This window comes from Lissotriton helveticus, chromosome 11 (assembly GCF_964261635.1).
Source record: "Lissotriton helveticus chromosome 11, aLisHel1.1, whole genome shotgun sequence".
Taxonomy (NCBI): domain Eukaryota; kingdom Metazoa; phylum Chordata; class Amphibia; order Caudata; family Salamandridae; genus Lissotriton; species Lissotriton helveticus.
In genome coordinates, this window is record NC_136072.1 from 1,151,090,596 (window position 1) to 1,151,104,492 (window position 13,897).

At 48.2% G+C, this 13,897-nt stretch overlaps 1 protein-coding gene across 4 annotated transcripts in view; it reads left to right on the plus strand.

The window, feature by feature from the left end:
• GNB1L (G protein subunit beta 1 like) overlaps window positions 1-13,897 on the plus strand; it is a 501,997-nt gene that overhangs the window by 282,373 nt on the left and 205,727 nt on the right. For all 4 annotated transcript variants that reach the window (XM_078667934.1, XM_078667935.1, XM_078667937.1 and 1 more), the window contains one exon: window positions 7,444-7,606. In XM_078667934.1, the coding sequence (XP_078524060.1) occupies window positions 7,444-7,606 (163 nt within the window). The remainder of the gene's footprint in view (window positions 1-7,443; window positions 7,607-13,897) is intronic.

Sequence of the window (13,897 nt, forward strand, 5' to 3'; positions counted from 1 at the left end):
TTCTTTCCGGGATATATTCCGAGTTTACGGTTTCTCAGCGGACCCCTCTGCTTTCACGCTAGCTCCGAGGAACCTGCTACTCTTCCGATGTGACCCTTACTAGGTTACGCCACTATGGGAATTTTGCCAATGAACCCCGTTACTGTCATTTATTCACACATGTATTCAGAAAACCCTAGTTAGTGCTTCCCGGTTATCCTAACCTGCACCTAACTTTCCTCGAACCTGTGACCTCAGGACAATGGATTCTATTCACCACTTGCCCTTTCAATTCCCCGGGGAGTTCCAGACAACATATAACAATTACGAACGCATGGGTTAATACATATCAATATAACAGTAAAAAAACAGTTTAAAACATTTCATGAATTTTCAAAGCAAACATTTCAAGTGGGTGATCAATCCTCCCGAAGTGCCTACTCTTGTAGCAGCATCGATATACTAGCAGCTTCCGACTTAACTAGCCTAGTTAGTCCCTGCCTTACTCTCAACTAGTCCCTAACCATCCTCTGATCTACCAGAAAACTGATAGAGCGCGCGAGGCCACCCGGCCAACAGTTTTCGCCGTTTCCGGCTTCAGGGCCCATATACTTTTCAAATCACCATATACATCGATCGGGTGACTTCACGAGCTCTATCAAGTTGGTGAGTGTGTGTTCCCTGCTACCAATTTTCAGTGCACCTGACTTACCATCCACCGATGCAGGTGCCTAATGACCACAATGAATCAGGGAGCTAGCTGTAAAGGAAAGCAGCAAAATACAAACCCAACCAATAACATTCAAATACTGTTTAAATGACCACGGACAACTGGAAGTTTTAAAATGTTTATCTAAAGTTCAATATTTTCTTGCATGAGATACAGTAAAATAAGGCAATCAATAACCAAGATAACGTAAATCACATAGGCAGAAAGAAATAATGACAGAGTAATCATCAAAATACTAATAAAAATGTACGAGAAAAGGATACTATGCAAGTCAGTATTATCTAAACAGTGATAGACTAAGTGTGTGTGACTATAGAAGGACTTATAATGAATAACACGCTTCACTTAAGGTGAAAGGGCCTTTGAACAACCTAGGCAACGAAGTTCTAGACCATATCAGAAAATGACACACTGCTATGCAAAATATAATTTCTAACAAATGAGAAGACATAGGAATAACTTTGCAAAATTATAAATGACTTTCAATAGTTGCGGAAAGGCATGGAAAATATCACATATGCAATGTTTAACTTTATTGAAGCAAAAGTTAGAAATTCAGAAGGTGCAAGAATTTCAAGAGGTTCAGAGTAGTATTTACCTAGAAAAGGTGTGGAAACCAAACCCTGGCCACGGGTCAGTTAAGGACAGGAAAACCCTCAAGGAAGGATACCCCTCAAAGGACAGCAGGTGCAGAATGGACACCCAGGACAGGACAGGATACCCTCGGAATAGGAATCAGGACAGGACCCTCAGGACAGGACAGCAAAACCTCAGGACAGGACCCTCTTCAGGACTGGACCGGAACCCACAGTTCGGAAGCAACGCCTGCGCTCCACCCGCTCTGCAGCTATCGATCAAGACCCCGATTGGGTCAGCGAACTCCCAGCAAAGTGCCTTGCCAGCACTTTAAGGTTTAGTAAAACCTTAGTCTATGGTCAAATTAGGACAGAGTGCTCCGCAGCGCTCTGTATCTTCAGTCACCTATTGAGTGCGTTGGGTCAGTGACAGGTCAGCTAAACCAGACAAGTCGGACGGTTCACTAGGTGAACCCAGGGTAGATATACAGTTTGGGGACAGTGTACCACCCCCCAATGTTGCAAAGTGTCAGAATCCCTCAATTTCGATTGGTCCTAAGGTAGGGTTTGGGTAACACACCAATCACAATACACGATTTGAAGCCTTCATTTACATATTTGGGTACCGCCTAGCAGGTTTGGGGTTCCCATGAGCTAACAGTAGCGCAACAATACAATGTAACATATAAGGAGCCACATTCGCTGTTCTCGCAGGGCAGAGGTGACTTTCTCAGGAGCATCTCGCCCATCACTGCCAGCTGGCTATGTTCCATCAGCCAAGGTCCCTCGTGCTGCCGAATGTCGCACAGGCGCAGAAGGGACCCCCAATATGGCTCTCCTCTCACTCAGACCCCCATTTCCCGCGGTACATGAAAAGTAAGCGAAAACAAATTAATACATAATAATGTCATTAGGAAAACACATCACAGGGTTTGTACTTTTAACTCATCATCAAGAAATAAACTTATGCAATTAAATGTTAGCTACATTTAGACGAAACACAAGAGCAGTGGCACGAGCTGTACCACATGATAAGCACAGCTATGAATTACGCATGCGCATAACTTTCCCTCCATTTCTGCAGACACGTCAGGACACGTGAGTGTGGCTGACGCATGCGCAGTAACTAAAATACAAGCGACGGCCATTTTAGAGGACATGGATTAAATTCATTAGAAATACACATAGGCAAGCGTCTTAAACTTTGCTCAAACTTAATATAAATGTTAGTAAGACATACACGGGTTACCTTATTACACATAAATGAGGTTCTTGATTTCGGCAAGCCGCAAAATATGCGAAGCTTTGCTTCATCAGTATGCGTTGTAAAAAATGCGATGTAAAGGTAGGCGTTGTAAAAGTATGCGTTGTAACGTCATACATCCTTTACAAATGTTTGATTGATTGTCCGTTCACCTTGTCATATGAGCGACTATTTATTTCTTCCCCTTGACAAAGGCCAACAACACTGAGCATCACTAGACGGGGCCTGTTGGAGAAAATCCATGTCTTTGATTGACTCAATATTTTTTTAATACATGTATATATCGCGTACCTAGGCTCTTTACATATAATAGGAAATAGACTAGACGCAGCATGGTGTTACTGAAAACACAGGTGGAAAGAAAGGCAAATGTAAAAAATGTAGAGATAGGTTGCGAGGAAAATACATGCCTAGATATAAACATAGGTTTATGAATGCAGATGAGAGTTTACAGGTACATTTTATAAACTTTGGGCTTCAGCTTTTTCTTAAATGCGAGTAGGGATTCGTTGTTTTTTAAATCTTCTGAAAGATGGTTCCAAAATCTAGGAGGCATTCCTTAGAAGGGTCAATGTTTGTCTTCTTTCCTTTGGGGAATCTCCAGTATTCTCCAGGATGTGCCCCTTGTGTTTCTTTCCCTTCTTGGGGCCAGATGTAGGAGCCCTAATACCGGTCGGAAACGGCCGATTTCGGCCGTTTCCGACCGGTATTAGGGTTTTCAGATGTAGGAGCATACTTTACAGAATCGGTATTTTACCGAATCTGTATTTACAGATTCGGTAAAATTACCGAATCGGTAAATACAGACTCGGTAAAAATACCGATTCTGTAAAAGCACATGTAGGTAGCACATCTTTGAGTGCCGCAGGCCTTTCAGATTCGGTATTTTACCACCCAATCCAATTGGGTGGTAAAATACCGAATTCATGTGTGCATGCACATGCGTGCATGCACACCTAGCCATGTGACAGACAGACATGCCCTTAGGGCATGTCTGTGTGCCACATGGCGCACATGCCTATTTTTGGGGTGCCAGAGGGTGTCAAAGTGACACCCCCTGCACCCTTGCAAAATTCGGTATTTACCGATTCTGTAATTACAGAATCGGTATTGCCCATTGATTCCTATGGGCTACAAGGCCCATAGGAATCAATGGGCAATACCGATTCGGTATTTACAGATTCGGTAAATACCGAATCTTAAAGATTCGGTATTTACAGAATCTGTAATACCTACATCTCCCCCCTTCATATTTACCACTTCTTAAATACCGAATCGGTAAAATTCGGTATTTAAGAAGTGGTAAATAAGAATTACCTACATCGGGCCCTTGGTCTTTTAAGTAGAGGAGGCGTCCATCGTCAGTGGCTTCGTGGGTTAAGCATCCAGGCTTGAGCGGGGGTCTGGCCTCCAATGGATGCCAATGGGGATGGCTCAAGATAGGCCTGGTGTGGTCTGGCCTCTTTACCCCTCTGACTAGCCTACATGAAAGATCCCTTTGATAGAAGCTAAAGCATTTTGTATCAGGCCTGTGAGTAAGGTTTAGCCCTGTCTGAGTGAGTGCAGACTAATGGCTTTTCTGAAGATCAGAAATCGCCTGGTGGGATGTACAGCTGCAGTCTACAGGAGGGCGGGATCTGTGTGGTTTTTGCCAGGGCGTGAAAGATCATTGGTCCTGTAGTTTTTGATGGTGTCTTTTGTGCGGTTAGGTGGTGATAATATTACGGCTAGTAGGTTATCTGTGCCTGCGAAGCCTTGTAAGAGGCAAGAGCTCTCTGGGCCGCAGCAAGGAGTCAGAAGCGGATTTGATTTTTGTCTTGAGTGAAGAAAACACCCAAAGAGCACCTGGTCCCTTTCTTTGGCAAACACACTCAATTCTGTCACCCAGCAAAACTGTGATTGAGGTTTTTTTTTGCCTAAGAAAAAAATCCAAATAGGAAACATTTAAAGTCCCATCAGCAAGCATGCCCACACCTCTGGTAAAGCACAGTGACACGTGTGGGTCGGCCTATTGTAAGATGCAAGAACAAGTCCAAACTAGGACCAAGTGAAGTGAGACTAGTGTTGATGTGGTCTTCACATGTTCAGTGTTCTGTTCATGGTAAATAGGGCCACACGTGGGTCGGCCTATTGTAACGTGCACGAACAAGCCAAAACTATGACCATGTGAAGTGAGACTAGTGTCAATGTGGTCTTCACATGTTCAATGTTCTGACCTGGTCATGTTTAATAGGCCCACACATGTGTGGGTCGGCCTACTGTATCATACAGAAACAAGCCAAAACTCGGTCTGTGAAGTGAGGCTGGTGTCAATGTGGTCTTCACATGTTTAATATTCTGAATACCACATGTGTAGTAGGCTCACATGTGGTATTCTTCTGGAAATGTTTGATTGTAGGAATATTGCCATTTGCTGATAAATATAGAGTTTTCTGTCAGAGAAAAGTGTAGTAATTGTGATTTTTTTTTTTGCTGTTGATTTTTTTATTTATTTTTTTACCCAGAGAAGATATTTGCAAGGCTTTTGGGTAATACAATGTAGTAGAGTTCATGCAAGCCTCATCATTCTGAATTTGTTTGGGACTCTAGTTTTTAGAAATGTCTGGGATGGCTTTACAAACTTATGTCCAGTGGTCTCCGCCACTCTTGCTAACGTGCTTCTAGTGTGGGGGCACACCTTTTGGGGGAGCCAGGTGCTCTACAAATTAACTATCATTATTATTTATTATTATTTCCCTCCGTGCTGGTTGATCTTGACCCAAATGCTGCAGTCCTCCCCCAAGGAAGCTTCCTCATTAACGCCTTGCATGCTTATGACAAATTCAGCTTGTCATGAGGCACAGTGGAGTTGTGCTCATGATGAGCTGAGCTCCTCATAACTGCCACGGCCGGCCCACGCGGGGCTAATTCCCCGCCTGTGCGGGCGTTCTAAAGGAGTGGGTGGAATCATGACGAGCCCAGCTCCACTGTGCAGTATGATGAGCTGGGCTCGTCACGAGCACCGCGGCACCGCACGCGGCACCCCCTTGCACCGCGGGGGAATTAGCCCCACCTGGAAGGGGTTAAAAACATTCCCTGGTGAAGGCGCCGGCTCAAACCCAATGATAGCCCACAGGTGATACCACTACACTCAGGGGATCCAGGTGAACATAGGTGTGCGTGAAGGTTTAGCAGAGTTATCTACCTGTGCGAGAGGAAGACTGAAGGGTATTCATGTGGAGAAGTGTGGCTCAATGGTTAGAGCAGGCAGACCTTGATGCAGAGCTCTGGCCAGGGACCAGGGTTCGATTCCCGCCTTGGCGGGTCTCCGACTCATTAATTCCCCTGACTGGATATTCTCGCCTCAGTACCTGTTCTGATCATGGGTCCCACGCTGCAACTCTGGGCAATAGCTTGCTTAGTCTCCACAACGGCCCCCTACAGCGCTGGGATGCCTGTCTGCACCTGGGGGGTGCCCAGGAGTGGACATTTCCCAGGAAAGCCAGGAAGGGTTCCTAAGCGGTATACGGACAGCGCCGGAACACCTCCGGTGGAGGTAGCTGTGCGCTTTACAAATAACGACATTTACATTATTTACATTTACATGTGTTCTGGGAAATAAAAGTACTGAAAATCAGACAAATGTCTTGTTCGGCAAGTTCTCCCAGCCATCCAATCAGATCGAGAAAGAGGTGTGGTCGCCGCGATTGAAACCGTAGCCTGTGAGTCTGTTGAAAATATATGGTTATGGTAGGATTCCTTAAGGCCCAGGGTTGCAACTAGTCACCGAAGGACAGGTACCCTAAACTGACATTTTGCTTTCTGTTGCTTTCCAATTTTCCAGGATGCACTGCAGACCGTTTATCTCCTGTGGGCTCCCTGAACCCACTGAAAATCCACACGTCTGGCGTCTCCATGCTGCTGAGACCCAGGTCCGGGGCAGGCCTCAGCAGGGACATGTTCCTGACTGAAGGAGATGGAGGCATTTACCATATTTTGGATAAAATCGTAAAAATCTTCCAAACATGTAAATGTACATGTATTTATATAGCGCAAATCACCGACACGGTATCTAAGCGCTTGCTTAGGGAACCCGTCCTGGTATTCCCCTGTGATATACCCCGGCAGGGTATCCACAAGGTGAAAGCCAGGCATCCCGCCGCAAGGGGCCATAGTAGAGATTAAGCAAGCTATTGCCCAGAGTCGCAGAGTGTGACCCCGAGAGTTGAGTAGGCACCGGAGCGAGAATTGTCGAGTCCGTGGGATTTTTTGATCCCGAGACCCGCCGAGGCGGGGAATCGAACCCTGGTCCACGGCCGATCTCAGCTTCCGGGTCTGCCGCCTCTAACCACTGAGCCACGCTTCTCCACATCTTGTTCTGTGAATTCCCCAGGTCCACCGCTTAGCGCAAGGAAGATGTTGAAAATATATATATATGACCCAGGGGTGATGCCAGTGGCCAAAAGCTTGCTACTCTTACCAACAGTTTGCTGTCAGTTCTTTTCCAAATATCTTGAATGCACCGCACCCGGTTTATCGCCCCAGGCACCACAAACTCACGGAAAATCCATGAATGTCTGAGCCGGCTATGTTTTTGATGAGGTGGATTCGAAGAAATGATTGTTTTGGGCTGAAAAGAATTGCTGAATTACTGACAACCGTCATGTTCAGTGCATTCTCCCAGTAGGACGGGGCAAGGAAGGCCCGGCTTGCACACTAGAGTGTACATAAGTAGAACGTATGTAGATTGTATATTTTCTATGTAGTCCTGACTCAGATGGTTTAATGCAAATACCAATGCCCCACCTGCTGTGATTCTGCCATAGTTGGGGCATCTGCACTATTATTACATATCTGATTGTAATATGACCGCCTGTGTAACTGTTTTCTTTCGTGCCTTGTGTCTTTTTGAGAAGCCAGGGCCGTGACCTGCAGATCTGTACCTGGGACCTGGCGGAAGGACGGAATTCAGTGACTGAGTCCCTTTTCACGGAGAGTGTTGGGTTCTGCAAGTGCTCGCTGCTGAGGACGTCCCAGGACCGCTGGCTGCTGGCTGTGGCAGGCAGAGAAACGTCAGAGGTAGGGGGCGGAGCTGGGGTATTCAAGCCACACCGTGCATGCACATGTACTCACATGCACACGTAAGCACATGTGCAAATACATGCACACACGTGCTCCTGCGCGCACACGTGCAAGAGAAACAACATTGTGTACGAGAAAAAGATGAGGTGGAGACTTGGGGCGTGACATTGACAGCTATGACGTTCCCACTAGCCTTGGTCTGCCATCAGTTTATATTAATTTTGTTTTCTGAATAATGTTTGAACGGGATCTTTGTGAACATCAAGAAACCCGTCCCCAAGATACATTACCACAAATGTTGTATAATGTTTGTCTCCACTGCTCCTGTGTTTCAGAAGGAACCAACACAAATGTGTGGTTATTCTTTTCTTTCTAATTTTTGGATAATGTGCCCTTGTTTATAGGGTAGAGAATTTCACAAAATGGTTTTGAAAGCACTTGTGTGGAGAGTAAAAATGACACATTGATGTGTGCGCTGAACATATCTAGTTTATAGCACAGCAGTGCTGGCTCTCATGATGTGCTGGTCTGCTAAACATGCTGCTTTGAGCAGAGTGCAATCTCAATGCACTGTGAGCATGACACACTTTGGTACGTTTTCACTTATGGTAATTATGGCTTTAGTCTATCCTCACTCCCTGCAGATTAGTCATTGGCAACTGGAGTAGGATGAATGAAATGATGCACTACTTACCATATGGGGGCATGAAACTGACTTCCAAGCCCATGATTGGCCAAGGATCCAACCATTCCCGTGATATGGCATTAATGCGAAGCTTAAAAAAAGAAGAATCTCTTGGATATACGTAAAAGTCCACCTTTCATCAAGTGTGTAATACTATTTAAGGGCAGCAAGATTTTGGCCACTGGCATCACCCCTGGGTCATATATATATATTTTCAAAATCTTCCTTGTGCTAAGCGGTGGACCTGGGGAATTCACAGAACAAGATGTTTGCAAGATTTTTACGATTTTATCCAAAATATGGTAAATGCCTCCATTTCCTTCAGTCAGGAACATGTCCCTGCTGAGGTCTGCCCCAGACCTGGGTCTCAGAAGCACGGAGATGCCAGACGATTTAGTGGAACTCGCGGTGATTTACTTGATCCCTAAATTAAGGTGGATCAAACCACGCGCCATGCACGGAATAGGACTATAAATAAAATATACCAGGCATTGCCTCGAGTCTTCTTTGATACATCCTTATGGACCAATAAAAAACATATATGAATTGGCCAAGGATTTTATTTGCATACTTGATTCAACAAGAGTGGATCTAACGGACCACGTGAATCTTTAGAAATTTCACAAGGATTGGTTACAATTCCATCCTCTTCTTTTTCACATAAACTATAAAGTGGTTTATAAATTTTAATCAATACGGAGAGAGAAAGTTATTGTTTTTGTCCTGATGAAGGTGAGACCTCAATAATTCTTTACCACCGAAACGTGTCGACACCTGTTCTTTCAGAATTGGTTATATCCAGGAACTACCCCATGTCTAATTTGATGATGAAATAATAGACTGATGGTGTTTTATGTATTGATTCTTGCCGGGAATAACCCATATTTGATGAATGTAATGATTTCACACAGTGCTTTTTCTCTCAGGTTTTTTCTTTTATAAATATTTTTTATACATTTGAAATTATGTTTTTGATCATTGCAATTGTATTGTCTTGTTGACATTTTTTAATGTGATTATATTTTTTAATACATTTTGTATGCAGTGTATGGATTGAAGTCTCTTATCTTTTTGTTACATGCCGTTGTTTTTTGGGTTCAAATTTAGGTCCAAGTCCGGATCGGTATTGTTGTGTCCTCTGGCTTGATCAGTATAAATGTGGGTATATGTATGTATGATATAGTATTACACACTTGATGAAAGGTGGACTTTTAAGTATATTCAAGAGATTCTTCTTTTTATACTTACCTGTGGTACCATGTCGCTTGGCTAGTGGGGTCGCTCCCTATTTTGTACACAGTGATGCGAAGCGCCCATTTCCCTTCCCTCTTCCCCCTTTCCCCTTCCCCTCCCCCCTTCTCCTCCCCCTCCCCCCTTTCCCCTCGCACCTTTTACCCTTTCCCTTCCCCATTTTGTTCCCCCTTTTTTGCCTCGCCCTTTTCTACCCCCTTTCCCGTCCCATTTTCCCTCTGTCCTTGTGACAACAGTAGAGGCACATTAGTGATAGCACAGGCCATCCAGTGATGCGTGACGCTCTAAAGCATGCATAGTGTGGGCACTGCCCAAGTTGATGTTACAACCTTGTTAAATTTCCTTTTCCTTTTGTTTTGTGCATGCTGTTGTACTCCTGTCAACTTTAGCTCTAGAAATCAATAATACACAGCAGCAGAGGTGTGTACATGAATGTGGTGTTTACTTACTGTCACTTTTTGAAATACGACTGACTATAATTACTTGTGCAGTCTTCATTAAAACGCTGACTCAAGCCCTCAGTCGCCAGGTGCCACACTGTGCCAGCAGTGGAGTCATGGAAGCAGCATTGGCTGCCTTTGTGCCAGGTGCCACACTGTGCCAGCAGTGGAGTCATGGAAGCAGCATTGGCTGCCTTTGAGCCAGGTGCCACACTGTGCCAGCAGTGGAGTCATGGAAGCAGCATTGGCTGCCTTTGTGCCAGGTGCCACACTGTGCCAGCAGTGGAGTCATTGAAGCAGCATTGGCTACCTTTGTGCCAGGTGCCACACTGTGCCAGCAGTGGAGTCATGGAAGCAGCATTGGCTGCCTTTGTGCCAGGTGCCACACTGTGCCAGCAGTGGAGTCATGGAAGCAGCATTGGCTGCCTTTGTGCCAAGTGCCACACTGTGCCAGCAGTGGAGTCATGGAAGCAGCATTGGCTGCCTTTGTGCCAGGTGCCACACTGTGCCAGCAGTGGAGTCATGGAAGCAGCATTGGCTGCCTTTGTGCCAAGTGCCACACTTTGCCAGCAGTGGAGTCATGGAAGCAGCATTGGCTGCCTTTGTGCCAAGTGCCACACTGTGCCAGCAGTGGAGTCATGGAAGCAGCATTGGCTGCCTTTGTGCCAAGTGCCACACTGTGCCAGCAGTGGAGTCATGGTAGCAGCATTGGCTGCCTTTGTGCCAAGTGCCACACTGTGCCAGCAGTGGAGTCATGGAAGCAGCATTGGCTGCCTTTGTGCCAGGTGCCACACTGTGCCAGCAGTGGAGTCATGGAAGCAGCATTGGCTGCCTTTGTGCCAGGTGCCACACTGTGCCAGCAGTGGAGTCATGGAAGCAGCATTGGCTGCCTTTGTGCCAGGTGCCAAACTGTGCCAGCAGTGGAGTCATGGAAGCAGAATTGGCTGCCTTTGTGCCAGGTGCCACACTGTGCCAGCAGTGGAGTCATGGAAGCAGCATTGGCTGCCTTTGTGCCAAGTGCCACACTGTGCCAGCAGTGGAGTCATGGAAGCAGCATTGGCTGCCTTTGTGCCAAGTGCCACACTGTGCCAGCAGTGGAGTCATGGAAGCAGCATTGGCTGCCTTTGTGCCAAGTGCCACACTGTGCCAGCAGTGGAGTCATGGAAGCAGCATTGGCTGCCTTTGTGCCAAGTGCCACACTGTGCCAGCAGTGGAGTCATGGAAGCAGCATTGGCTGCCTTTGTGCCACGTGCCACACTGTGCCAGCAGTGGAGTCATGGAAGCAGCATTGGCTGCCTTTGTGCCAAGTGCCACACTGTGCCAGCAGTGGAGTCATGGAAGCAGCATTGGCTGCCTTTGTGCCAAGTGCCAAACTGTGCCAGCAGTGGAGTCATGGAAGCAGCATTGGCTGCCTTTGTGCCAAGTGCCACACTGTGCCAGCAGTGGAGTCATGGAAGCAGCATTGGCTGCCTTTGTGCCAAGTGCCACACTGTGCCAGCAGTGGAGTCATGGAAGCAGCATTGGCTGCCTTTGTGCCAAGTGCCACACTGTGCCAGCAGTGGAGTCATGGAAGCAGCATTGGCTGCCTTTGTGCCAGGTGCCACACTGTGCCAGCAGTGGAGTCATGGAAGCAGCATTGGCTGCCTTTGTGCCAGGTGCCACACTGTGCCAGCAGTGGAGTCATGGAAGCAGCATTGGCTGCCTTTGTGCCAGGTGCCACACTGTGCCAGCAGTGGAGTCATGGAAGCAGCACTGGCTGCCTTTGTGCCAGGTGCCACACTGTGCCAGCAGTGGAGTCATGGAAGCAGCATTGGCTGCCTTTGTGCCAAGTGCCACACTGTGCCAGCAGTGAGTCATAAAGGCAGCATTGGCTGCCTTTGTGCCAGGTGCCACACTGTGCCAGCAGTGGAGTCATGGAGGCAGCACTGGCTGCCTTTGTGCCAGGTGCCACACTGTGCCAGCAGTGGAGTCATGGAAGCAGCATTGGCTGCCTTTGTGCCAAGTGCCACACTGTGCCAGCAGTGAGTCATAAAGGCAGCATTGGCTGCCTTTGTGCCAGGTGCCACACTGTGCCAGCAGTGGAGTCATGGAGGCAGCACTGGCTGCCTTTGTGCCAGGTGCCACACTGTGCCAGCAGTGGAGTCATGGAAGCAGCATTGGCTGCCTTTGTGCCAAGTGCCACACTGTGCCAGCAGTGGAGTCATGGAAGCAGCACTGGCTGCCTTTCTGCCAGGTGCCACACTGTGCCAGCAGTGGAGTCATGGAAGCAGCATTGGCTGCCTTTGTGCCAGGTGCCACACTGTGCCAGCAGTGGAGTCATGGAAGCAGCATTGGCTGCCTTTGAGCCAGGTGCCACACTGTGCCAGCAGTGGAGTCATGGAAGCAGCACTGGCTGCCTTTGTGCCAGGTGCCACACTGTGCCAGCAGTGGAGTCATGGAAGCAGCATTGGCTGCCTTTGTGCCAAGTGCCACACTGTGCCAGCAGTGAGTCATAAAGGCAGCATTGGCTGCCTTTGTGCCAGGTGCCACACTGTGCCAGCAGTGGAGTCATGGAGGCAGCACTGGCTGCCTTTGTGCCAGGTGCCACACTGTGCCAGCAGTGGAGTCATGGAAGCAGCATTGGCTGCCTTTGTGTCAAGTGCCACACTGTGCCAGCAGTGGAGTCATGGAAGCAGCATTGGCTGCCTTTGTGCCAAGTGCCACACTGTGCCAGCAGTGGAGTCATGGAAGCAGCATTGGCTGCCTTTGTGCCAAGTGCCACACTGTGCCAGCAGTGGAGTCATGGAAGCAGCATTGGCTGCCTTTGTGCCAAGTGCCAAACTGTGCCAGCAGTGGAGTCATGGAAGCAGCATTGGCTGCCTTTGTGCCAAGTGCCACACTGTGCCAGCAGTGGAGTCATGGAAGCAGCATTGGCTGCCTTTGTGCCAGGTGCCACACTGTGCCAGCAGTGGAGTCATGGAAGCAGCACTGGCTGCCTTTGTGCCAAGTGCCACACTGTGCCAGCAGTGGAGTCATGGAAGCAGCACTGGCTGCCTTTGTGCCAAGTGCCACACTGTGCCAGCAGTGGAGTCATGGAAGCAGCATTGGCTGCCTTTGTGCCAGGTGCCACACTGTGCCAGCAGTGGAGTCATGGAAGCAGCATTGGCTGCCTTTGTGCCAAGTGCCACAGTGTGCCAGCAGTGGAGTCATGGAAGCAGCACTGGCTGCCTTTGTGCCAGGTGCCACACTGTGCCAGCAGTGGAGTCATGGAAGCAGCATTGGCTGCCTTTGTGCCAAGTGCCACACTGTGCCAGCAGTGGAGTCATGGAAGCAGCATTGGCTGCCTTTGTGCCAGGTGCCACACTGTGCCAGCAGTGGAGTCATGGAAGCAGCATTGGCTGCCTTTGTGCCAGGTGCCACACTGTGCCAGCAGTGGAGTCATGGAAGCAGCATTGGCTGCCTTTGTGCCAAGTGCCACACTGTGCCAGCAGTGGTGTCATGGAAGCAGCATTGGCTGCCTTTGTGCCAGGTGCCACACTGTGCCAGCAGTGGAGTCATGGAAGCAGCATTGGCTGCCTTTGTGCCAAGTGCCACACTGTGCCAGCAGTGGAGTCATGGAAGCAGCACTGGCTGCCTTTGTGCCAGGTGCCACACTGTGCCAGCAGTGGAGTCATGGAAGCAGCACTGGCTGCCTTTGTGCCAAGTGCCACACTGTGCCAGCAGTGGAGTCATGGAAGCCGCACTGGCTGCCTTTGTGCCAAGTGCCACACTGTGCCAGCAGTGGAGTCATGGAAGCAGCATTGGCTGCCTTTGTGCCAAGTGCCACACTGTGCCAGCAGTGGAGTCATGGTAGCAGCATTGGCTGCCTTTGTGCCAAGTGCCACACTTTGCCAGCAGTGGAGTCATGGAAGCAGCATTGGCTGCCTTTGTGCC